We start from the raw sequence: 26,036 nt of genomic DNA, 5'->3' as shown, positions 1-26,036 counted from the left end.
ACTTTGCCTGTTTGATGGTTCGTCAGAGGGCATAGTGGGATTTCTTATAAGCTTCCGGGTTAAGCGGCAGCTCTAGCCTTTAGCTCAGTGCGGATGTTGCCTGTAATCCATGGCTTCTGGTTGGGGTATGTACGTACAGTCACTGTGGGGACGACTCATGGGATTAACTATGAAAGTCCTTTTCCCCCCCCCCCCACACCCTTGTCCATCCAGAGTCAGTGATGGTCAGAAAGGAAGTGAGATGCTGGGGATTTGCTCCATGGTTATTAGCTGTTATGCCCTCTCTAACCCCTGATGGCTGATCCTATGAGATACTGGAAGTTTAACAGTTCTATTTTGAGAGTGATCTTTCTAATGACGTTGAATATTTAACTTCTTAAGGGCTGAAATCCCGTTAACGCAGTGCTTTTCAATTATTTTCTGTTACGCCCCCCCTAGGAAGAAGTAAACATTACGCGCCCCCCAACTCTCCGCCGCGACTGTAAATAGTATAATTTGTCTATAAAATTGTTATAAGTACACCTCTGCATAACATTGTATCCTTATTAACATTAAAGAAAACAAAAAAAGAAAGATATAGATCATCTTACAACAAAGAATAACTTTATTAACATTGTTTTTTAGTCTGTAACAGAAAAGACTTAAAGTGCATCAATTTGCCTGAAAAATTCAAGCCTTTATTTAAACTGTAATTTTTTTTGACCATTTGATACTGAAAAATTAAATATAATCAATAAATAATAATACATTCAAATTGATCAGCAACATTAACTCAGGAGCACAATATATGAAACACTGACCTATAAAACAAAAATGAATAAAACAATGTGCTGATTTTTTTTAAATCAAAATGAGGAAGTCATCGTTTTTATTTTTGCAGCACTTGCGTCATCCAGCATGACAGAGACCATGTCTAATGCTGCAGGCAGTATCAGCTCCTCTGCTATGGAGTGTTTTTTTTTGGAGTGGTTTTATTCGATAAAGTCCATCATTTATGTCCAAATACCTCTTTTTTGTTTGCACGTTTAGTTCACAAATCCAAATTCACGAGGCGCAGGCCAGACGAAAAGTCAAAAAGTTCCATTACAGTTCGTAGAAACATGTCAAACGATGTATAGAATTTAATCTTTAGGATGTTTTTAACATAAATCTTCAATAATGTTTCAACTGGAGAATTCCTTTGTCTTTAGAAATGAAAAGGAACGCAGCTACCTCTCACGGGCGTGCGCCTGACTGAGCTCATGGCCTTCTGCCAGACCCCTTAGTCAAACAGCTCTTATTCTCTTCCCCTTCACAGAAGAAGCCTGAAACAAGGTTCTAAAGACTGTTGACATCTAGTGGAAGCCTTAGGAAGTGCAATATGACCCCATAGACACTGTATATTGGATAGGCAAAGACTTGAAAACCTACAAACCTCAGATTTCCCACTTCCTGGTTGGATTTTTTTCTCAGGTTTTTGCCTGCCATATGAGTTCTGTAATACTCAAAGACATCTTTCAAAGAGTTTTAAAAACTTGAGTGTTTTCTATCCAAATCTACTAATAATATGCATATCTTAGCTTCTGGGCCTGAGTAGCAGGAAGTTTACTCTGGGCACCTTATTCATCCAAGCTACTCAATACTGCCCCCAGCCATAAGAAGTTAATGGCCTTGGTTGAACATGTACATTCATGCTATTGACACCCACTATGTAAAACAGAGCAGTGGCATGGTACTGCAGGACATTATGCAGTCCTCTTCTCTTTCCTCTCTTCTTCAGATGTTCTTCAGCCTCTGCTCTTCCCTCCACCTCTTACCCTTTCCTCATCTCCCTTTCATCATCCAGCCTCTCCGTCTCCCTAACTGTGAGAAAGAAGTGGTCCTTTATCACTGGATTTCACTCTAAACTGAAACAGGGATGCTTTTGGGTAATTTACTATTTCTTTAGTAGTTTCCCTGTTGTCTTCTCTCTCGCCCTCTCATGGGGCCTCCCTCCCTCCCTCCCTCCCTCCCTTCCTTCTCTTCAAACTGTCCCAGCTTGTAAATCAGCAAGTCAACCAGCTGCAGAGCACTGAGAGGAGCTGAGAAGAGAAATGGACACTAGTAATGCTGTTACAGACACATGCCTCTCTAAAACTGAAAAACGGAATACTTCACCTTAAACATGTCCGAGGTGTTATGTTAGAGTAACTGTTTAAACGTATAGCTGTAAAATGTAATATGCTCCCTCTCATGACAGAGTCATAAAAGCTTACGGCATATCACATCGCAGCTGTCATACACACATATGGGACCCTCATAAACCCTTGTGAAATGGCTGGCATAAAACAGTAACACTCAGTGTGAACATCAGGCTTACGAAACCATCATGTCAGCAAAATGAAATACGACTGGCTTTATCTGTGCCAGGAAAGCGCCAACGCTAAAAGGATGAAGAGATTACTTCAGTTACTTAGAGCTCTGCCAATTCCCTCTAAGCATCATCCTCATATCTCTTGCGCAATCTCCTGTGCATGGTGTCTATGCAAATGTTTCTGCACTACATCTACACTAGTTCACTCAAAAAAGCATGTTTGAAAATGATAAGAAAATACAATATAGCAGGTGCTCTTAACATCACAGCACTAAGAAGCAAATGAAATGGTCAGTGTCACTGTAACCACCTGGTTGTGGAGTTATGGTACAGTCCATCAACTACAAAGACCCTAGTTAAGTCTAGGTCAGGAGAGCTAGGGGATGTTGTCTGTCTGATGGGTCACTTAGTCCTAATGCACACCTGTAAAGTCCCTCTTGACTAAAAGGGTCTATAATGGTAGTAGGTCACGGGGCCAACAAAACTTGGTTAGCTTTGATCAAAGGTTTTAACCATATGAGGAAGCTTTCCACCCTTCTGCAATGCTGTTACTTCCCTGAACCTCTTACCCTTCTCACAGTTCCGGCCTCCGAATCCTAGGGTGCAGTCACAGCTGAAGGAGCCCCACAGGTTGACACAGGTCCCTCCATTCATACACGGGTTGTTGTTGCAGAAGTGCCTTTTAGCAGAGCATCCTGGGAAGGTATTGGGGATGTGAGGAACAGTTCAAACCAACCACATTATGACAAGAGGTAATCAACGATTCATAAACTTCAGTTACAACGTAAGGTGCATCCGCATGCCCAACACAACTCATACTGTGCTCAACTAAAACAGTAGCCTTGGGTGGATGGCAACAAAACGGTCTCAAAATGGTTCAGTCTAATGGTAATGTGCAAGGTTACTGACCCGGTAGGGTGCCGTTGTTAGCGATGAAGCTAGCCATGTCGATGTGGCGGTTGTCGATCCTCAGGTCCTTCATGCAGCCCACAAACTGGCGGTTCTGGATGGGGAAGTCCTCAGGCAGTTTGGGCACGCCCCCCAGGAGGAGAGGACCAGTCAGGTCTAAAGACCTCCAGCAGACAGACAGGACACAGAAACATTTAGAAGCTGACACCACTCGGCTTCTATACTACAACACATCATAAACACCGGAACAGTGTTCATAAAGTATTTATCACACACATTTTGCAGCTTGATTTTTTTTCCATGGAGGAAAACAGATCAACACCCCACAGAACCAAAATATGTTTACGATGCTTTACATTCTGGAGGTGAAGACTTCAGTTGAAAACCATTTCTGTAGATAACCCATAATGAGGGCCATGTTTAGCTCAGGAAAGCCAATTGGGATCTTTTTTTTCTTCTCTTGGGGTCATGACAATAGTACACTAAATCAAGTGGTTAAGTTCATCTTGTGGCAAAATGTAAAAGCAGAATTCATGGCTTCAAATGGCTAATATTGCTTTTACTCAGCTCTACTATAATCTGTTGGCAGATAACACTGCACTATTAAATACCAGTAAGCCCCTCCCATTTCCTTACTTTTTGGATCCTGATTGGCTGCCCTGGGCAGAGCAGGTGTAGTTCCCGATCACATTACCAAATCGCAGCGCCACTGAGGTGTCACAGTTGTCCACGGTTACTACGACAACCTTCTGGTCAGAAGGACCCTGGGGCATGCCGGCCTGGTTTATGATTGGCTGTGAGGAGAGAAGAGGAGTTGTTGAGTTTGGCTCCAGTGTTATGGACAGAACACCTACAGCAGGTCGTGAGAAATTCACCTGACAAACTACTGTAAATAGCAGCACATGGGTGCTAGGAGTTTCTAAACAGGGCAGCATTTATATAAGTGCCACTATTCCAAATCAAATCAAAATTTCCTTCCTAAAAGGGAAATACTGTATGTGTTTGGGCAGAAGGTGGACATATACTGGGTAAGTAGTGCTTGGTTATCGATAGCGAGATAGACAGGAAATGCACACATTAAGCTATAATCAGCCTTCTGGGAGTGTCCAGAAGAGCATTCTGTCACAGGTGCATATCAATGACTGCTTGATGCTAAACATGTGCTAATAGTTAAGGTTTCTTCTTCCTCTAGTTACAGAAGAGAACATTCAAGGATAGAAAAGGCAAGTAAATATGAATAAGTTTATTTTTGTCTCAGAATTCCCATTGTTTCTTGTGTGTGTCACTAAAGTATTTTTGGTTGATCAGCACATAGACTGCTTGTCTGCCTGAGGTTTGCTAATTACACATGAAGGTGTGCTACATATCTCAGCATTGTGCGATCTTAACAAAATCTGTCTTATAAGGTGTCAAAAACGGACTAATCACATTTCTATTTCAATCAAATGCAAAATATCAAGATAAAAAAACCTCTCTCTCATTGAAACATTCACCCTAGAGATAAGGATTTTCTCAAGTCAAGTGCTTCAATTAACAACGAAAAGACTTGAAACAATTTCACACATTTAAAGAAATTAAGAAGCTTTAACAATCCTAATGAAAAGTTTGAATACATTCTGAAGTAAAAAGCTAGTGGCGGGAATTTATGTTCAGACCTACAGTATTCTTAAATATCACCCCAATTTACCTAATCATAATTGTTTTCAGTGCTTTAATAATTTAAAGTCAAAACAGCCAGAGTTCAAGTCAGAGGCTGGGACAAGGGGCACAGACACGGTGGAAAAGCCTGGCTCAGCAGGACAGTAGCGGTCTTCTTCTCCACAAAGGATCTCTTTCATTGTGTGAGGAATCAATGGAGGGAGAAACAGGAGGAGGGGTGTGGGGGTAACGATCCTGTCAATAAAGTTCACACAGAGCTCATATTGACCGCCAGCCCAGTTAGAGCTTGTGTCAGTAACGGCTATGCTAACAGCACTGTGATGAGAAGGTCAACCCCCACCGACCACCCTGGGGCTGGACACTGAGCTGTGGACATACCAGATAGGATTATTATCTGTGCAGTGTGGAGTACAAGAAGGATATGATGCCCTGGGTAGCCTGATTGTTGAGAGATGAGGAATGCACGTGATAGGGAGGCTTGCAATTATTTTAGAAAATTGTCTTGTAAACTAAAAACACAAATACCTCAATTTATTCATAGCATAACCTCATGATACCATAAGCCATCTTTGCTACATATTCCTGCAGTTTCCATAATAACTGTCTGAGCCCTTTAAATCAGGTGGGTCTTACACACACAGACACTGCTGACATAACGTATCTAACCAGCTGTAATATTGTAGGTCATGACAGTAGAGTCCCATCCCATCTCCCTGGAGCACGGCAGACAGAAACCCTGCCACAGAACATCTCCCTGGAGCACCGCAGACAGAGACCCTGCCACAGAACATCAGCCTGGAGCAGGGCAGTCAGAGACCCTGCCACAGAACATCTCCCTGGGACACCGCAGACAGAGACCCTGCCACAGAACATCTCACTGGAGCCCTGCGACAGACACTGCCACAGAACATCTCCCTGGAGCACCGTAGACAGAGACCCTGCCACAGAACATCTCCCTGGAGCACCGTAGTCAGAGACCCTGCTACAGAACATCTCCCTGGAGCACCGTAGACAGAGACCCTGCCACAGAACATCTCCCTGGAGCACCGCAGACAGACCCTGCCACAGAACATCTCCCTGGAGCACCGTAGTCAGAGACCCTGCTACAGAACATCTCCCAGGAGCAGGGCAGAGAGAGACCGTGCCACAGAACATCTCCCTGGAGCACCGCAGACAGAGACCCTGCTACAGAACATCTCCCAGGAGCAGGGCAGAGAGAGACACTGCCACAGAACATCACCCTGGAGCACTGCAGACAGAGACCCTGCCACAGAACATCACCCTGGAGCACTGCAGACAGAGACCCTGCCACAGAACATCTCCCAGGAGCACCGCAGACAGACACTCTGCCACAGAACATCTCCCTGGAGCACTGCAGACAGAGACCCTGCCACAGAACATCTCCCTGGAGCACCGCAGACAGAGACCCTGCCACAGAACATCTCCCTGGAGCAGGGCAGTCAGAGACCCTGCCACAGAACATCTCCCAGGAGCAGGGCGGAGAGAGACACTGCCACAGAACATCACCCTGGGGCACCGCAGACACATAGTTCTCATTTCAACCCTGTATCCCCCTATCCAGTAAGTAGATTAGATTATATCTGTGCGTTCAGCGTGCTATTAATACAGCTGTCCCATTGAGGGGTTGTCTGTGAGAAGCTGAATGCTGGTGGAGTTCATTGTGGGTTTTGTGATCACTGACGGCTGCCTGGGTGTCAGAGACGATTGAGACTTAATTACATTGTCCCACTGCACTGCTCAAACATGAGCCCTCGTTTTTAAACACCTCTTCTGTCTCCCATTAGGCCTTATTATCATATCTAATAACTGGCCAACAGGATTATTTGCTTTGCTGATTTGAGTCTGAAATACTTGCAAATGGATTTCATTATTCACAACACATCGGGCTACTAGAAAGATAGAATGAACCTATAAACCTCAAAACCTTCCATACACTAATTGTTGAACAAAATGTCTTCATCCTTTAGCTGACCCCTGGTGAGGCAGTGGGAAACTCATTTGTTGGGACTCTGAAACAAACACACAAACCGGCAGTGTGAGATGGTCTGTTAGAATGGTCACACACCAAATCACTCGACACGCTCTTTTCCACAGTTCCCCTCAGTTGAGAAAGGTCTGGAACAGACTGTGGTCCAGATTCGCTGGTTCTTTCACTGAACTAAACATTGGGCCTTCGCTCCCAGCAGCCCCTGGCTTGCTGAACTACACGGTTGTTGACTCTCCTGTAATGCCTCTCTGCTAATGTCTGTCAGCCGCTCTGTCTGCTACACAAAGCCTCTGCCTGTCAGAGATGATTGGAGAGCACATATTTACTCAGGAATACATTAAATACTGTTCCCCTCACAACAGGGTGACAGGGAATCCTGGGAATATGAGTTCACTATCACCCATGATGACAGGGTTAGACAAGAGGGGCATTGGAGCAAACAGTAATATGAGATCTGAGATTGATTGGAAACACCATAGCAACCAGAGAGGTGAGCCCTGAAGCGCAGTGTCCCGCTCAAAGCCCAAGTCAATACTTCTCTCTTGCCTTTCTTTTTGCTCCTCTCCTGCCCTGTTTCTTCGCTCCTCTCCCGGGGAAGATGGGACCACTAACCATGGTCCCATTGGAGGCCGAGTGAAGCACAAAGGCAGTGGTCATTGCCATTCTCCACACTCCCTTTCCCCTGAAAGGCACATTTCAATCTAAAATGCCCCCCACCTCATTCCTCCCACCCCCCGTGGACAGAGACAAGCCGGGGAGGGCCTGCCGGCGTGGGATACCTCAGAGGGGAGGAGCCATTATTCTACCTCCAAGAATCGTTGGATTTTGGGGGATTAGTTCAACTAGGCCCCTGAATGATCTCTGGAACGTTTTCTAGGAATATGTCCCTTCCATTGGTCTGGGCCTGTGCCTAAAACTATGGTTGTTACATGTTATTGACTTCATGCTTTGTATTGCGCAAATGATGATTAGGAAACTAGCTGGTAAAATGTGATAGTAAACAAAACAGTTGGGCATGGTGGGCACTCAACAGGAAACACTTTGTAGGTCACTGGAGATTGTCATTGTCTGTTTAAACAAACGTTGACTTGTTGGTTTGTAAAAAAGTGATTAATGAGAGAATAATGGCCCCACTGAGGGGAACCAAAACTTTTCCTCCAATGGCCCACGAGATGTTGTGTTCCATCATATTCTGCTGGCTGGAATCTGACAGGGCCATGTTATCATAGACCATGAATAGAATATCCACACTTGGGAGGTTGCCTAGCAACAGCTTTATGATGCAAAGTGACTTCCTGAATAGATTAAAATGTAACATCCTGTGTGTTGGTCTGGGGGGGTTTGGGGGACATCTGAAAAGGATGGGGATAACGGAGGAAGGGTAGTGGGGTGAGGGGTTATAGTTCCATGCATTCTTCACTGATTGATATGGAAATAAAACAGTTGTGAAGCTTATATCTCGTTTGTATGGAGAGTTCTTTTATTTTGTATTATTCCTCCCACACTTTTTTACTGTCTCTCTCACTTTCTCTGTCTGGCTGTCTCATCCCTCCCTTTCCCTTTCTTTCCAGCTCTCATTCCTTGTATGTCTGTCTGGCAAGCTTCCTATTCCACTGTCCCATCAACAGTAGTTCTCTGGAATGACACAGCAGCAGTTCTAACAGGAAGCAGCAAAGTAAACCTCCACAGAGGACTCAGGGTATTCTACTCCCAGTGTGGTCCAATTAGAATCACTACCCTCATCACTCTATAGACAGTCACTGTCAGATACTTGATGAAGTACTGCTGGTCTAGTATAAATAGATATGTAATTATCAGGACACTAAGTACAGTATACATGTATATCCAGTTCTACCAGAACGTACAGGTCTTTCTACTCACAATACAACATCAATAAATCAATTACCGGTATGCAAGTCAATTGCAGGGCCAAACATGTTAAGAAAATATGTCTGGTATTTTGATGTCTCCCATTTCAAGTCTGTGGTAAGAGACAAACATAATTCAGTTTGGGCATGTACTGATGTTGGAAATGAACTGCTCTTAGTCCTGCTCAGTGTTTCACAGTGGGGTCTGATAAAGCCAAGTCTATAGTGGGACTCAGTAGCCTAGTCTGACCTTTGCACCCAAAAGAGCTCAACCTAAAGTAGCAGGAGTAAAAGAAACACCTGAAACTAGATTCCCTACATACTGGTCTTGTAGGGAATTCAGCCAATCCAGTAAATGTGAAGGAGGAGTTAAGATGGAGTGTTGCCTTGTTAATCACATCCAAAAGCAGAAGTTGCATCAGAGGCTCTCTTTCCATTTCCCCTGAAAACAGGAACATCCAGTTGTTGGGGACTCAGCAGACGCTAGTCTAGACCCAAGTTATATCTCAGCCCAGACCCAGCAAATCTGTGTTTGTCTAGTGTTGAACCAGTCTACATCTTGTAGGATCACAAGGACCAGCCCATCGCAGGTTTATCTCTGACATACCTTGTTGTAGTAGTAAACTTGGACCACATGCCACTGGCCATCACTGACACCTCCAAGGATGTGGGGTGACACAGTCGTCTTGGTCTCACCTAAACAAATTAAACAGTCAGCAAAAGTTACTCACACATCATTGAATCAGGGCTTCAGTGGGTCAACACCTGTCACAATAATCACATGTTGATATTTCAATAACAACCAAATGTAGATTTGGGGTAAATTGGCTGACGTGCACTAACAGATCCCTTTATACCTGCAGAGAAGGTGAGCTGTATCTGCTCGTTGACGATTTCCACACCGATGAAGTCATGCTTCTCGTTGAAGCGGCCATTGTAGAGTAACAAACCGTTTGGCTCCTTCGTGGCAAACCTGGAAGACAGAAAGAAACTGGGCTCACAAAGTGTCCATTCACAGCCAAAGACACCAAGACAGAGTAAACAATCTTTTCAGTGAAGAGAGGTCTTTGTGAGGGGAAAAATACCCCAAGATGCATTCAAGGCAGTATATTTCTACACACAGGATTTTGCCATTCTTGTTGTACTGTGGGCATAAGGGCATAATTCTGTAAATATAACAAATAATTTCTGCAATAAATGCATTTTCCACATCCACATTGAACAGTGAAGATCTCAGCAACATGTGTAAATGGTTCTGTATCAATATGAGGTGGAGCCTTTCATACCCATATAGAAGCTCGGCCAGTACCCTCGACACGAGGAAGACAGTGTACTGACTGACATGCCCTACTATAGCAGAGGATACAGATTTTGAACGCACCAGAAAACAACTGTTTTCCTTTCCTATTAGATTACTAGGAGGGCTTATTGATGCACTGTGCCTCGTGATTCCACTTTGAGGAGCAGAGATGGCTAGATTTAACACCGTAGCAGTTCTCCATAGATCACTGAGCACCCAACAGGGTTAACTACCCCAAACTCGTGCTTTGTCTGAGAATATCTGCAGGTAGGCATGGCGCATATACCCCATAAACTCAGAGACAGCATGTCGTGGATAGTGACTACACACAGAGTGAGATGAAAAGATGTTCTGATATGAAGTAACAAACAAATACAATGTCAATGCTACAGCATAATAAACACTACACTAAACTGATGCAGGAAGCATAATGCAGGTGCAGGCTTTACTGTATAATATGGAAATAATAGACTGACTCAGAATGATATTGATGGTTTGCAGCAATGAGGAGATTATTTTAAACAGAGGAGGAACTAGGCAGAAATGAGGTAGCTACTGTATAACCACAGAAAAAAAACATTTGATGATGTTTTCTCAAAGAGGAGAATATAAAAACAGGCTGCAACTAAACAACCACAATTGGGTTAAATGTGGAAGACACATTTCAGTTGAATGCATTCAGTTGTAAAATTGAATAGGTATCCCAATCTGCATTTACACTTTTATTTCTGAAGAGACAATGACAAGAAACCTAGTTTATAGTGCCGGAGGTCGTTGTGGTGTTGTCAGTTACTGTCATGTTAACACACAGTTAGAAACATTTGAACACGCCAGTGCACCCCTGCCCTCTGGCTTCCTTCCAGAGCCTACACCACTGACGCTCCCGTTCGCATTGGATTCAAGGAATGACAGACACGGTCCAACTGCAGAGACCACAGGGCATAAAATAAAACCACACTGGTTTTACAAAGGCATCAAATCATTGGGTCACATTGAGTTCTAAAGGGTCTTCATTTGATTCACCACAAAAGGTAAAAAGATCTCAGTGGAGCTCATTAAAATCAATGTAAATGTATGACAGGGTGTTAAACGACATGACCAAAAGTATGTGGACACCTGCTCAAATAACAGCTCAATAATCATGGCCGTTAATATGGAGTTGGTCCCGCCTTTGCTGCTATAACAGCCTCCACTCTTCTGGGAAGGCTTTGAACTAGATGTTGGAACATTGCTGCAGGGACTTGCTTCCATTCAGCCACAAGAGCATTACTGAGGTCGGGCACTGATGTTGGGCAATTAGGTGCAGTCGGCGTTCCAATTCATCCCAAAGGTGTTCGATGGGGTTGAGGTCAGGGTTCTGTGCAGGCCAGTCAAGTTCTTCCACATCGATCTCGACAAACCATTTCTGTATGGACCTTGCTTTGGGCATGGGGGCATTGTCATGCTGAAACAGGAAAGGGCGTTCCCCAAACTGTTGCCACAAAGTTAGAAGAATAGAATGTCATTGTATGCTGTAGCGTTAAGATTTCCCTTCACTGAAACTAAGGGGCGCGTTTCCCCTGCTCCAGAGTCCAATGGTGGTGAGCTTTATACCACTTCAGCCAACGCTTGGCATTGCGCATGGTGATCATGCTCGGGCATGGAAACCCATTTCATGAAGCTCCCGGCGAACAGTTTTTGTGCTGAAATTGCTTCCAGAGGCAGTTTGGTACTCGGTAGTGAGTGTTGCAACTGAAGACACTCGGCGGTCCCATTCTGTGAGCTTTTGTGGCCTACCACTTTGCGGCTGCGCCGTTGTTGCTCCGAGACGTTACCACTTCACAATGACAGCACTTACAGTTTACCGGGGCAGCTCTAGCAGGGAAGACATTTTACGAACTGACTTGTTGGACAGGTGGCATCCTATGACGGTGCCACGTGGCTCTTCAGTAAGGCCATTCTACTGCCACTGTTTGTCTATGGAGATTGCATGGCGGTGTGTTCAATTTTATACATGTCAAATCCACTATTTTGAAGTGGTGTCCACGTACTTTTGTATATACAGTTTATATTATATAATCATATTGCAGCCCAGGCAAACTACAAAGGTTATAAATTATGAAGCCAGAAAATAATTTCCCCTCATTCCTGTCCTAGGGGACCACACAGTGAACCTGTTCTGCTTGACACTTGGAACATTCTGAACATCTGTGGGAGAACTGAGAGCCCTGTCGTCTGTGTGACTGGTGTGACTCGTTAGCGCTTGTAGGCAGCATCTGCCGGTTCAGATGGAGACCATGTCAGACAGATGGAAGCCTACTGACTTCTTTGTTAAATGAGGGTGAGATTCCAGAGATCTGATATCCAGTGTCTCAGGATGCTCTCAGAACATGTAGGGAGATATTTTGGTTGAATGTTGGGAGGATGTGTGCGTGTGTCTGTGCGCATGTATGCGTTGTGTGTGTGTGTGTGTGTGTGTGAGTATGCAAGTGTGTGTGTCATTGTGGAAACGTGCACACATTAATCCAGAGCTGGAGTGTAATCATGGGGCACAGCACTGCTGACCTGCTTACTGAGGAGAATGATCATCATGACCTCAGAGAGGGAAGAGGAGAGAAACACACCAGCTCCATCTGAATAACACTGTGAATATCTCAAACAGAATATCTCCTGTGTTAGATCTCAAGAAATTGTAGTAGTCATCAATGAATAGGTTTTTAAAGGCTTGTGAACACTGCTTCAAGATCCCCCCCCCCGGACGGAGTGCAATCAACCACAACATAACGGACTCCACTGGCAACATTATACTGTATGTCACATTAGGCAGCCATTTACAAAGATAACAACCAGTCTACCCATATTAATGTATAGATGGGCCAACGCCCACAGTGTAATAGCAACTTGATGTAACTGTATCAGACATGTGCATTGAGGAAGTTTCCAGAAGGGGATGGTGTTTACATGTCAGTCAGAGGAACATGACATGAATACTAACAATGTGAGGTATTATTAAAATATGTGATACAAATGTTGCTGCTAAGGCAGTTTCTGGTAACATAAAAAGGCTGGATGGAAACCTGGTCTACGCGATTAAAGTACATGTCGGGTAAAAAATGTCACGACAGGTCTGATGGAAACTTTGTCAGTAAACATTCCAAATGTTGCCAAAACAAAATACAAGGTGGGATATTCTTGTGTCGGTAAAATGTATGATGCGAGAAATGCCGGTGGAAACACCTTTACGGGAAAACATTCATATCAAAGTAAACTTGTAGTAGGCTAAACCCACACTATCTGTGAGCTGTTAGCTAGAGCGCGCGTACCAAGACCAGAGTGGGCACATTCTCTATACAACACAACATGTTTAGTGAAATAAACATCAGTAGAGTTGAAAATGTGATGGAAACACCATTTAACTTGCATTTTTTATTCGGTACATGGGAATTTAACCGCAAAAGTTATTTTATGTGCACTACATCATCACACAGTATTTTATCCACAAGACAATTTGATGGAAACACTTCTCTGGTGGGCAAATGCACAATTGTATGCAGATTTTAAAATATTCACATGAAAATCTGACGCCAATTGGATGTAAACCTTGCTATAGAAACACTTTCAACACACTTCCTTCTAACTATCTCTACTGCAGTCCCGTCTACAGGCTCCAACTCACTGGGAGGTTTCCCCATGAGAACAGCTCTTTACAACAGTAACCTGATCAAGCTAGGTTCAGGTAACAGAGATGCCTGACAGACAGCCTGCTGGGTCTTAGCTGTTATATCCCCACCTTCTTCACAGCTCTGGGAGCAGTCTGGGAACTACGAGACAATGCTTTTAAGAAACAGGTCAGAGCAGTTCTCAATCCAAAAACACTGCCATCCGAGCCACTCTCAAAGCAAGGCCACCACTTCAATTAAACTCAAAGGCGTATCAATATCACCACTAGCCATTAACTGCTAGTTTTCAAGCCCTGCCAAGCACTTCTAGAGTGACAACACATTACAAAAGTAGATACAAATGCCAATTTTGACAGTGATATCAACTGGGGGTATTGTCTTTGCTCTGATGAATATTACACCCATTGTGCTGCTTTTATTGTCACTTGGGATGAAGAATATCATTCATATCAATGTAGCCTCGTCTCATTCACATGAATGTACTTCAGTGTGATTGACTGTTTAGTCCTCATCGGTTTAATTTCAAAGCACCACCCTCCCCTGGCACCTTCCAACAAGATACTAGGTTGTGATAATGGTCTTGAAATACAACTTGCTCTACCTGTATCAGACAAATTACACCCATTATAAACTAGTGCTGATGTAAAACTGGATGGCTGTCAATTGAGAGCGAATACATGTTTCCAAAATATTTAGGCATCCCAGGATGAGGGTACCCTAGGTGTAGGATTTAATAGCAAGACACACATGCAACAGCACATGCACGAACCCTAGGAGCAGACGGTACATATCTCCAGATTCACCTCGATGAGAGCAACTGAGGAGGAGAAATAGGCAACGCGCTGACTCACAGCTCAAAGTCACCACTGAGTGTAATAAGATGGGACTCCTGGGTCTCAGATGAATGCCCTCAGTTAGGCAAGGAGCCAGTACAGAAACAGTTCAGGCAGCTGGGCCTCTTCTCATTCACCCACATTAGAAACCTCTCCATCCATCCATCTATCCATCCATCCATCCATCCATCCATCCATCCATTCATCCATTCATACATACTCACCATGCTCAGGGAACCCAATCCCAGCTAGAAGAGATTAGACTTTTAAAGACTACAGCTATTAAATTATTCAATAATTGTTATGAAACACCAGGACACTTAGCCAATGAGAGGAGCGGAGGAATCATCATGCATCACAGGCTATAAGAGGTGTGAGTGTGAGAGTATAAGAGCAGTTGTGGGATACTTGTGAGAGAGAAAGAGAGCAAGAGAGAGAGTATGTGTAGTGTAAGAGAGGAGGCATAAAAAAAGAGAAAGAGGGAGAAGTAGTGGGAGAAAGAATGAGAGAGGTGGAGTGAATCACAGTACTATATTTAGGGATATACTTTGTGCTGTGAAAGGGAATGACTGAGATGGCCATGTGCCACTGGGTGGGGTGGTTGTTGTACTTACGAGAGGGAGAGGGTGAAGTGGAAGCGCTGGCGGAGGCCCTTGAAGGTGAGGAAGGACTGCAGGGGGAAGTTCCTGGTGGTCATCTCACAGTAGGGCTTTTCATAACTCCCAGACGGACACTCGCACTTGAATCCTCCCACCAGCAGGTTCACACAGGTGCCCCCGTTCTTACACACACCTGGGGCACAACGCCCGGAGCGGCACGACAGCTCACACCACTTGCCTGGAGGAAGAGAGAGATGGACAGAGATGGGAGGGAGGAATAGAGAGGTGAAGAGAAAGTGAGACGAGTCAGAATTAACCAGTATCAAGGTGACAAATCAGTGCCAGCCCTGGACAGTGTGTGGGTTAAAACCATTGGTCCTCCTTTCCAGTTCAACTTTACTAGTGTCAATTCTCACCACACCACCGCAGCAGTTCAATATGGGGCATGGCAAGATGCCTCCAAAACGTAGCACGAGCCGTGAGGGACAGAGGGTAAGGGAATGTGAGAGAGCGAGGGAGTCACAGAGTGCTATGGCAGGGGGAAACTGTCACTGTTATTAAGCCTCCATGCTTTGTGTAGCCCTGCGCTCACAACTTCTATTTGTCTCCAGTCTCTGGATGAGAGGCTGCAGTTGCTATGACGAGACTACACGCCTCTTTGCATGAGCTGGAATTTGTGTCAGAGCCACTCAGCAGTGTGGAACACTTCCGCTGTGTGTCGTGTTACTGTACGGTCCTGTACACACCACAAAGACAACATCTCTATAGACTATAGATACACATGACTTGTGTTGTACATCCTCGCTAATCACAGGATTCTCAGTCTAAGACAATTAAGGACACCCTTTGTTTCACTACTGTTGTAGGGTGCATTCATTCCTCCATTCATGTATTTATTCATTCAACTCCAAGGCTGTTGTGGTTATTATGGATTACACTTTGACAAGATGTGAATTAAAACATGTTATCCTATGCTGACTGTACTGTTATAGTACAATCAGCAATATACCATGGTGGGCTACACTGGCAGAAGAACAGTCACTTTGCCCTGGTGAACCATGACAATGTGTTGCCGTTTTCTTGTTGATGGCGCTTGGGGACAATTGGCTACTGCTAGTCACCCAGAAACAGAAAAAAACTATAGCTGCATGAGTCGTGTGGAATTTAATCAGCGACTCGCCTCGGGCAACACGTTACTTCTGTCTCTTTAAACAAATGAGGGGAAGATGGGACATTTAGTCATGGCTTGATGTGGTCAAACATTGCTGCAGCCAACACTGGGCTATTGTAGGAAAGTGGCACACTGGGATAGTAGTGTACTTCTTCTAAAGTCACCTTGGGCACTACAGCGGCCTCATTCTCTGTGAGGAGGTTTCAACGTTAATGTTCTGTATTCTACTCTTCAGAGTTATAATTGCACGCCACATCAAAAGAGAATAATATTTTTATAGTATTTATAATATTTTTAGAGCATTATTGATTCATTTACTAAGAAAACTATATGCAATCATCTTACACTCAAACCGGAAAAATTGTAGTATTCTGTTTACCCCAAATTACCTACCAGCAAAGCTAAAATTCTACTCTAGTGGATATATCCCACCGTGGTGTCTATAAAACATACAGAAGCCAGTAAGAGTCAATAGTGAGCATCCGGTCTCCGTCCTGCAGACACCTGAGCCTGTTCTGTTGTTTGTTCTGTTGTCTATATGGTAACCTGAAAATAAACAGAGCCCGTGTTTTTTTGTCAAGCATCCCTCTGGGACACCCACCCGCCACAGGTGCAGGGTCTTGGAACAACAGCTCTGGGTTGCTAGGTGAACTGGGCCGCGTAAAGATGGGAGGAGCTTGCCAGAGAGTCACTATTTCAGAGAGTCCACCTCAATCAATTATTTAGACAGCATTTCCTCTGCTCTAGTTGCACACCTTCAGATCCCCTCCCTCCCTAACTTTCTGTTTAGTGCCAGCATGAATCATTAAGGCTGTCAAAATGTGCAGGGATCCTGGAGATGGTGCCGTTCGGTTTTTGGGAGGAGGAGATGCTCTGCTGTTGTGAGTCCACACACAATTGGCCAGCCAAATGACCAGTCTCCGTAATAACCGTTTGAATAGCAAGGAAAATCTAAAACATCTCCTTTCCTCCACTCCTGACTGCATCTGATGCCATAGAAATATAATGAATAGAACGGGAGACCCCATTCAAGTCAATGATGGCATAATGAGTGGACTGGTGGCCCTATAAATTCCGCAATGCGGAGAACAAACAGAATCACGGAATCCAGACATTAAACAGAATTCAACAATACCGGCATAAAAAATGTACTGAACTTAGTAGGAAATCAAATAAATGTATTGAACTTATTAGAAAATACAGTGCCTTCAGAAAGTATTCACACCCCTTGACTTTTTCCACATTTTGTTGTGTTACAACCTGAACTGTTGGAATTTTCTCTTGAGAAATACTGCACCAGACACCTTTGTCAGGGGTAAAATACTGCGACTAAGACATCTTCGACAAAACATTTAAATTAATGAAACATTTCTTGAGTTAACTTAGATTCATTTAAGAGAAAGAGTATACTGGCTACGGCGTCTCAGATGGACAAACAAAACTATTGCAGCTTTTTTAAGGGAGTATGCGAGCTCACCCATTCGGTTCGCCGAAGCATTTGCAAGGTTTAACACTCACACAGATGGGTCTCCAGATGCCTCGTCTCCAACCACCACATATCAAAACTGAGTTGACAAGGCATTCAGATTTTTAAAAAATTGGGTTCTGTCCAAACATCCAAAACATAATTTTCTATGCAACAAAGAACAAAAAACACATCTCTTCCATAATTAATCTTCAGCTCTAACAGACTGAGGAGAGAGAGCTGCTTATCAAACAATAGCCAATTATCACAGGAGATGAGAATCACCAGTAGAATAGGCTAGTACACAGACACCATTCACAGCCCTCAGCTGGCACTGTACACCTCTACTGATCTTTATATAATCTAGATGTTGTGACAACAGAGTCTATGATCACTATGACTGGTTCATAGTATCGTAAAGATTTGTGTAATTGTTAAGCTGCTGCTTTTAAAACAATGTCTGTGAATGCGCAGGGGGATTAAACCCCGTGCTGTAAGTAACTCCTCGTGCTGAGACTCCTCTACAGACCTGGATAGGGTGTTTCTGTAACTTCAGGTAACTGAAACGTATGGTCTCCTCTCCTAAATGAAACAGAATGGTAGGATCCTCATATTGGCACAGTCTCTGCTGAAGGCATAGAGGAAGGGTGTTAAGAGAACTCAACACTGGGTCGACACACTCAACAGGGCTTATTTAACAGCAAACATACTGTGAGTCTGCTGTGAGGATACACTTGACATGTACACTGAGTGTACAAAACATTAAAGACACCTTCCTAATACTGAGTTGGATTTAAAAAGGTGAAATCAATAAGGGATCAGCTTTCACCTGGATTCACCTGGTCAGTCTGTCATGGAAAGAGCAGGTGTCCTTAATGTGTTGTACACTCAGTATAAATCAGATCCATGTAGAAAACTATTCTATATCTCATCCACTGATTCCACTCACTCCACTAGTAGTGAAGGTGACAGAGTGGCATCATTTTGATCCTACTGGTGAAACCCATCATATTATAGCCCAGGTGATGCACCTGGACCAGACAACAGGCTAACAGGAGGCAACAATGATCAAATCAAATCAAATCAAATTTTATTAGTCACATACACATGGTTAGCAGATGTTAATGCGAGTGTAGCGAAATGCTTGTGCTTCTAGTTCCGACAATGCAGTAATAACCAACAAGTAATCTAACCTAACAATTCCACAACTACTAACTTACACACACACACAAGTGTAAAGGGATAAAGAATATGTACATAAAGATATATGAATGAGTGGTGGTACAGAACGGCATGGCAGATGCAGTAGATGGTATAGAGTACGGTATATACATATGAGATGAGTACTGTAGGGTATGTAAACATAAAGTGGCATAGTTTAAAGTGGCTAGTGGTACATGTATTACATAAAGATGGCAAGATGCAGTAGATGATATAGAGTACAGTATATACATATGAGATGGGTAATGTAGGGTATGTAAACATTATATTAAGTGGCATTGTTTAAAGTGGCTAGTGGTACATTTTTACATAATTTCCATCAATTCCCATTTTTAAAGTGGCTGGAGTTGAGTCAGTATGTTGGCAGCGGCCGCTAAATGTTAGTGGTGGCTGTTTAACAGTCTGATGGCCTTGAGATAGAAGCTGTTTTTCAGTCTCTCGGTCCCTGCTTTGATGCACCTGTACTGACCTCGCCTTCTGGATGATAGCGGGGTGAACAGGCAGTGGCTTGGGTGGTTGTTGTCCTTGATGATCTTTATGGCCTTCCTGTGACATCGGGTGGTGTAGGTGTCCTGGAGGGCAGGTAGTTTGCCCCCGGTGTTGCGTTCTGCAGACCTCACTACCCTCTGGAGAGCCTTACGGTTGTGGGCGGAGCAGTTGCCGTACCAGGCGGTGATACAGCCCGACAGGATGCTCTCGATTGTGCATCTGTAGAAGTTTGTGAGTGCTTTTGGTGACAAGCCGAATTTCTTCAGCCTCCTGAGGTTGAAGAGGCGCTGCTGCGCCTTCTTCACAACGCTGTCTGTGTGGGTGGACCAATTCAGTTTGTCCGTGATGTGTACACCGAGGAACTTAAAACTTTCCACCTTCTCCACTACTGACCCGTCGATGTGGATAGGGGGGTGCTCCCTCTGCTGTTTCCTGAAGTCCACAATCATCTCCTTTGTTTTGTTGACGTTGAGTGTGAGGTTATTTTCCTGACACCACACTCCGAGGGCCCTCACCTCCTCCCTGTAGGCCGTCTCGTCGTTGTTGGTAATCAAGCCTACCACTGTAGTGTCATCCGCAAACTTGATGATTGAGTTGGAGGCGTGCATGGCCACGCAGTCGTGGGTGAACAGGGAGTACAGGAGAGGGCTCAGAACGCACCCTTGTGGGGCCCCAGTGTTGAGGATCAGCGGGGTGGAGATGTTGTTATCTACCCTCACCACCTGGGGGCGGCCCGTCAGGAAGTCCAGGACCCAGTTGCACAGGGCGGGGTCGAGACCCAGGGTCTCGAGCTTGATGACGAGTTTGGAGGGTACTATGGTGTTGAATGCTGAGCTGTAATCGATGAACAGCATTCTCACATGGGTATTCCTCTTGTCCAGATGGGTTAGGGCAGTGTGCAGTGTGGTTGCGATTGCGTCGTCTGTGGACCTATTGGGTCGGTAAGCAAATTGGAGTGGGTCTAGGGTGTCCGGTAGGGTGGAGGTGATATGGTCCTTGACTAGTCTCTCAAAGCACTTCATGATGACGGAAGTGAGTGCTACGGGGCGGTAGTCGTTTAGCTCAGTTACCTTAGCTTTCTTGGGAACAGGAACAATAGTGGCCCTCTTGAAGCATGTGGGAACAGCAGACTGGGATAAGGATTGATTGAATATGTCCGTAAACACACCAGCCAGCTGGTCTGTGCATGCTCTGAGGACGCGGCTGGGAATGCCGTCTGGGCCTGCAGCCTTGCGAGGGTTAACACGTTTAAATGTTTTACTCACCTCGGCTGCAGTGAAGGAGAGCCCGCAGGTTTTGGTAGGGGGCCGTGTCAGTGGCACTGTATTGTCCTCAAAGCAGGCAAAAAAGTTGTTTAGCCTGTCTGGGAGCAAGACATCCTGGTCCGCGACGGGGCTGGTTTTCTTTTTGTAATCCGTGATTGACTGTAGACCCTGCCACATACCTCTTGTGTCTGAGCTGTTGAATTGCGACTCGATTTTGTCTCTGTACTGGGACTTAGCCTGTTTGATTGCCTTGCGGAGAGAATAGCTACACTGTTTGTATTCGGTCATGCTTCCGGTCACCTTGCCCTGGTTAAAAGCAGTGGTTCGCGCTTTCAGTTTCACGCGAATGCTGCCGTCAATCCACGGTTTCTGGTTTGGGAATGTTTTAATCGTTGCTGTGGGTACGACATCGTCAATGCACTTCCTAATGAACTCGCTCACCGAATCAGCATATTCGTCAATATTGTTGTTGGACGCGATGCGGAACATATTCCAATCCGCGTGATCGAAGCAGTCTTGAAGCGTGGATTCAGATTGGTCGGACCAGCGTTGAACAGACCTGAGCGCGGGAGCTTGTTGTTTGAGTTTCTGTTTGTAGGCTGGAATCAACAAAATGGAGTCGTGGTCAGCTTTTCCGAAAGGGGGGCGGGGGAGGGCCTTATATGCGTCGCGGAAATTAGTATAACAATGATCTAGGGTTTTTCCAGCCCTGGTAGCACAATCGATATGCTGATAGAATTTAGGGAGTTTTGTTTTTAGATTAGCCTTGTTAAAATCCCCAGCTACGATGAATGCAGCCTCAGGGTGTGTGGTTTCCAGTTTACAAAGAGTCAGATAAAGTTCGTTCAGGGCCATCGATGTGTCTGCTTGGGGGGGAATATATACGGCTGTGATTATGATTGAAGAGAATTCCCTTGGTAGATAATGCGGTCGACATTTGATTGTGAGGAGTTCTAGATCAGGTGAACAGAATGACTTGAGTTCCTGTGTGTTGTTATGATGATCACACCACTTCTCGTTAATCATAAGGCATACCCCCCCGCCCCTCTTCTTACCGGAAAGATGTTTGTTTCTGTCGGCGCGATGCATGAAGAAACCAGCTGGCTGCACCGACTCCGTTAGCGTCCCTTGAGTTAGCCATGTTTCCGTGAAGCAGAGCACGTTGCAATCCCTGATGTCTCTCTGGAATGCTACCCGTGCTCGGATTTCATCAACCTTATTGTCAAGAGACTGGACATTGGCGAGTAGTATGCTAGGGAGTGGAGCGCGATGTGCCCGTCTCCGAAGCCTGACCACGAGACCGCCTCGTTTGCCCCTTTTTCGGCGTCGCACAGGGTCGCCGGCTGGGATCAGATCCATTGTATTGGGTGGAAGGCAAAACACTGGATCCGTTTCGGGAAAGTCATATTCCTGGTAGGAACGATGATGAGTTGACGTTAATCGTATATTCAGTAGTTCCTCCCGACTGTATGTAATGAAACCTAAGATTACCTGGGGTACCGATGTAAGAAATAACACATAAAAGAACAAAATACTGCATATTTTCCAAGGAACGCGAAGCGAGGCGGCCATCTCTTTTCGGCGCCGGAAGTTGATGGGGCTGCTTTTAATAACTACCTAGATCAGAGGTGAGGGACTAAAACAGAGACATTCTGTGGGATGCATTGAATAAAGCACAAAACACAATCTTTGATCACAATCCGATTGCTGCCCATTCAGAGCCTGCAGCAGCCGTCGGGGTAATTTTGAAAAGTGTCCATGAGGCATTCCTACATGGTTTGATCTTTGAGTTGATTAATACGACATCAAACACTGAATTATAAAGCTCTCAGCATGTTTGTACTGTTGGCTACTGAGTAAGTACACAACATACAAAATTGCTTGATCAAAGAAAAACAGTATGCCACAACAGCTTTGTTCTGTGGAGCCTCTTTTCATGTGGGGCAGAGTGTTTCATATGGGGCAGAGTGTGTTTAGCAATACACTATATATACAAAAGTATGTGGACACCCCTTCAAATGAGTGGATTCAGCTATTTCAGCCACACCCGTTGGTGACAGGTGTGTAAAATCGAGCACACAGCCATGCAAACTACATAGACAAACGTTGGTAGTAGAATGTCCATACTGAAGAGCTCTGTGACTTTCAACGTGGCACCATCATAGGATGACACCTTTCCAAAAAGATAGTTTGTCAAATTTCTACCCTGCTAGAGCTGCCCTGGTCAACTGTAAGTGCTGTTATTGTGAAGTGGAAATGTCTAGAAGTTTCATCAAATGGGTTTCCATGGCCAAGCAGCAGAACAAAAGCCTAAGATCAACATGCGCAATGCCAAGCGACGGCTGGAGTGGTGTAAAGTTCGCCGCCATTGGACTCTGGAGCTGTGGAAAGGCGTTCTCTGGAGTGATGAATCACATTTCACTACCTGGCAGTCTGACGGAAAAATCTGGGTTTGGTGGATGCCAGGAGAACGCTACCTGCCCCAATGCATAGTGCCAACTGTAAAGTTTGGTGGAGGAGGAATAATGGTCTGGGGCTGTTTTTCATGGTTCAGGCCCCTTACTTCCAGTGATGGGAAATCTTAGAGCTACAGCATACAATGACATTGTAGACAATTCTGTTCTTCCAACTTTGTGGCAACAGTTTGGGGAAGGCCCTTTCCTGTTTCAGCATGACAATGCCCCCATGCACAAAGTGAGGTCCATACAGAAATGGTTTGTAGAAATCGGTGTGGAAAAACTTTATTGGCCTGCAAAAAGCCCTGACCTCAACTCCATCGAACACCTTTGGGATTAATTGGAACACTGACTGCGAGCCAGGCTTAATCGCCCAACATCAGTGCCCAACCTTACTAATGCTCGTGGCTGAATGGAAGCAAGTCCTGCAACAATGTTCCAACATCTATGGAAAGCATTCCTAGAAGAGTGGAGGCTGTTATAGCAGAAAAGAGGGGGACCAACTCCATATTATTGCCCATGATTTTGGAATGAGATGTTCGATGAGCAGGTGTTCACATACATTTGGCCATGTAGTGTAGTTTACAGTGCAGTATGAAACACTGTAAACGTAGAGGCTAAAAGTAGTTTTTTTATTTTACTAGGCAAGTCAGTTAAAAACAAATTCTTATTTACAATGACGGCTTACCAAAAGGCAAAAGGTCTCCTGCGGGGATGGGGGCTGGGATAAAAAAAATATATATAGGACAAAACACACATCCCGACAAGAGAGACAACACTACATAAAGAGACACACATTGGTGCGGCTGGCTTTCGGGTTGGAGGCGCGCTGTGTTAAGAAGCAGTGCGGCTTGGTTGGGTTGTGCTTCGGAGGACGCATGGCTTTCGACCTTCGTCTCTCCCGAGCCCGTATGGGAGTTGTAGCGATGAGATAGTAATTACTAGCGATTGGATACCACGAAAATTGGGGAGAAAGGGGGTAATTTTTTTTTTTTTTAAGTGTCCAGTTTGAGTGTTTTTTGCAGCTCGTTCCAGTCGCTAGCTGCAGCGAACTGAAAAGAGGAGCGACGCAGGGATGTGTGTGCTTTGGGGACCTTTAACAGAATGTGTTTGGCAGAACGGGTGTTGTATGTGGAGGATGAGGGCTGCAGTAGGTATCTCAGATAGGTGGGAGTGAGGCCTAAGAGGGTATTATAAATAAGCATCAACCAATGGGTCTTGCGACTGGATGACCAGTTTACAGCGGAGTATAGAGTGCAGTGATGTGTCCTATAAGGAGCATTGGTGGCAAATCTGATGGCCGAATAGTAAAGAACATCTAGCCACTCGAGAGTACCCTTACCTGCCGATCTATAAATTACATATCCGTAATCTAGCATGGGTAGGATGGTCATCTGAATCACGGTTAGTTTGGCAGCTGGGGTCAAAGAGGAGCGATTACGATAGAGGAAACCAAATCTAGATTTAACCTTAGCCTGTATATTTGATATGTGCTGAGAGAATGACAGTGTACAGTCGAGCCATGCTTCCAAGTACAATGTATGAGGTGATTACCTCAAGCTCTAAACTCTCAGAAGTAGTAACCACATGACCTTTGTTTTGGAGGTGTTCAGAACAAGGTTAAGGCCAGAGAAAGCTTGTTGGACACTAAAAAAAGCTTTGTTCTAGAGCGTTTAACACAAAATCCGGGGAGGGGCCAGTTTAGTATAAGACCATAATCTGCATATAAAATTTGAGAGAGAGCTTTCTACTGCCTGAGCTATGTTGTTGATGTAAATTGAGAAGTGCGTGGGGCCTAGGATTGACACAGATATTTTTGGGGGGTCAAGTTTAGGGAGCTCCTTTTGCACCTCGGACTCAGTGACCACCGGCAGGGAGAAACTTTGTAGCGGGGCAGGGGAAAATAGGGAGGAGCATCGGGTCTAGTCACATTAGAAGGGGTGGGAGATGAGGTAATGTTGGACGGGCAAGGAGGCATGGCTGAGTCAAATAGGAATCCTTACTTAATGAAGTGGTTATTGAAGAGCTCAGCCATGTGCTCCTTGTCAGTAACAACCACATCATCAACATTAAGGGACATGTGAGGAGGAGGGTTTATTGTCCATTTCTTTAACCGTTTTCCAGAACTTCTTGGGGTTAGACCCACAGAGAGAACTGCTCCTTAAAGTAACTTACTTTGGCCTTCTGGATAGCCTGAGTGCACTTATTTCTCATTTGCCTGAACGAGAGCCAGTCAGCCTGAGTATGCATGTGCCAAGCCTTTCACCAAATGGAAATCTTGAGGTGGAGTAACTCTGCCAAACATTTAACCTTTATTTAACCAGGTAAGTCATTGAGAACACATTCTCTTTTACAATAACGACCTGTATGTATGCGATAGTGATGCACAGGTCAGCTGTTTGTTCACCCGCACCCAAACACAATTGCTAATAACCCATCTGTAACCGCCGGACTATGAGGCCCGCACCCGATAGGCATATTTTGTTTCGGCATATCCTTTCCGACATCTTGGAATGCTATTTCTTAGTCAAGATGCAGCTTCTCTTCTGTCATTACTTATTGCCCCTTGCTCACCAGAATAACATCATAAATTGATAGTATGAACCCTTCAATCTAGTTGACATAGGTAAAGTTTGTTTTCCTTTACTCTTCCATTTCTGTTCCTCTCACGCAGCAAAGACGTTTAGGGACCACGGAGAAAATGCAATAACCCCCAAAATGGGAAAGATTTTCCAAGCAAAATTAACATCAGTTTGACCGGTTATAAGGAAATAAAAAAATCTGTTAAAACGACCCAACATG

General features: G+C 44.6%; 1 protein-coding gene across 2 annotated transcripts in view; it reads right to left on the bottom strand.

The window, feature by feature from the left end:
- LOC139535781 (cadherin EGF LAG seven-pass G-type receptor 2-like) overlaps nt 1-26,036 on the bottom strand; it is a 102,559-nt gene that overhangs the window by 28,132 nt on the left and 48,391 nt on the right. For both annotated transcript variants that reach the window (XM_071335568.1, XM_071335569.1), the window contains exons 3-8: nt 15,183-15,405; nt 9,634-9,749; nt 9,384-9,472; nt 3,878-4,035; nt 3,242-3,405; nt 2,902-3,027 (exon numbers count right to left, since the gene is read on the bottom strand). In XM_071335568.1, the coding sequence (XP_071191669.1) occupies nt 2,902-3,027; nt 3,242-3,405; nt 3,878-4,035; nt 9,384-9,472; nt 9,634-9,749; nt 15,183-15,405 (876 nt within the window). The remainder of the gene's footprint in view (nt 1-2,901; nt 3,028-3,241; nt 3,406-3,877; nt 4,036-9,383; nt 9,473-9,633; nt 9,750-15,182; nt 15,406-26,036) is intronic.

Source organism: Salvelinus alpinus, chromosome 12 (assembly GCF_045679555.1).
Source record: "Salvelinus alpinus chromosome 12, SLU_Salpinus.1, whole genome shotgun sequence".
Classification (NCBI taxonomy): domain Eukaryota; kingdom Metazoa; phylum Chordata; class Actinopteri; order Salmoniformes; family Salmonidae; genus Salvelinus; species Salvelinus alpinus.
Note: the sequence above shows the minus strand (reverse complement) of the source record. Positions and strands in the feature narration are given on the sequence as shown.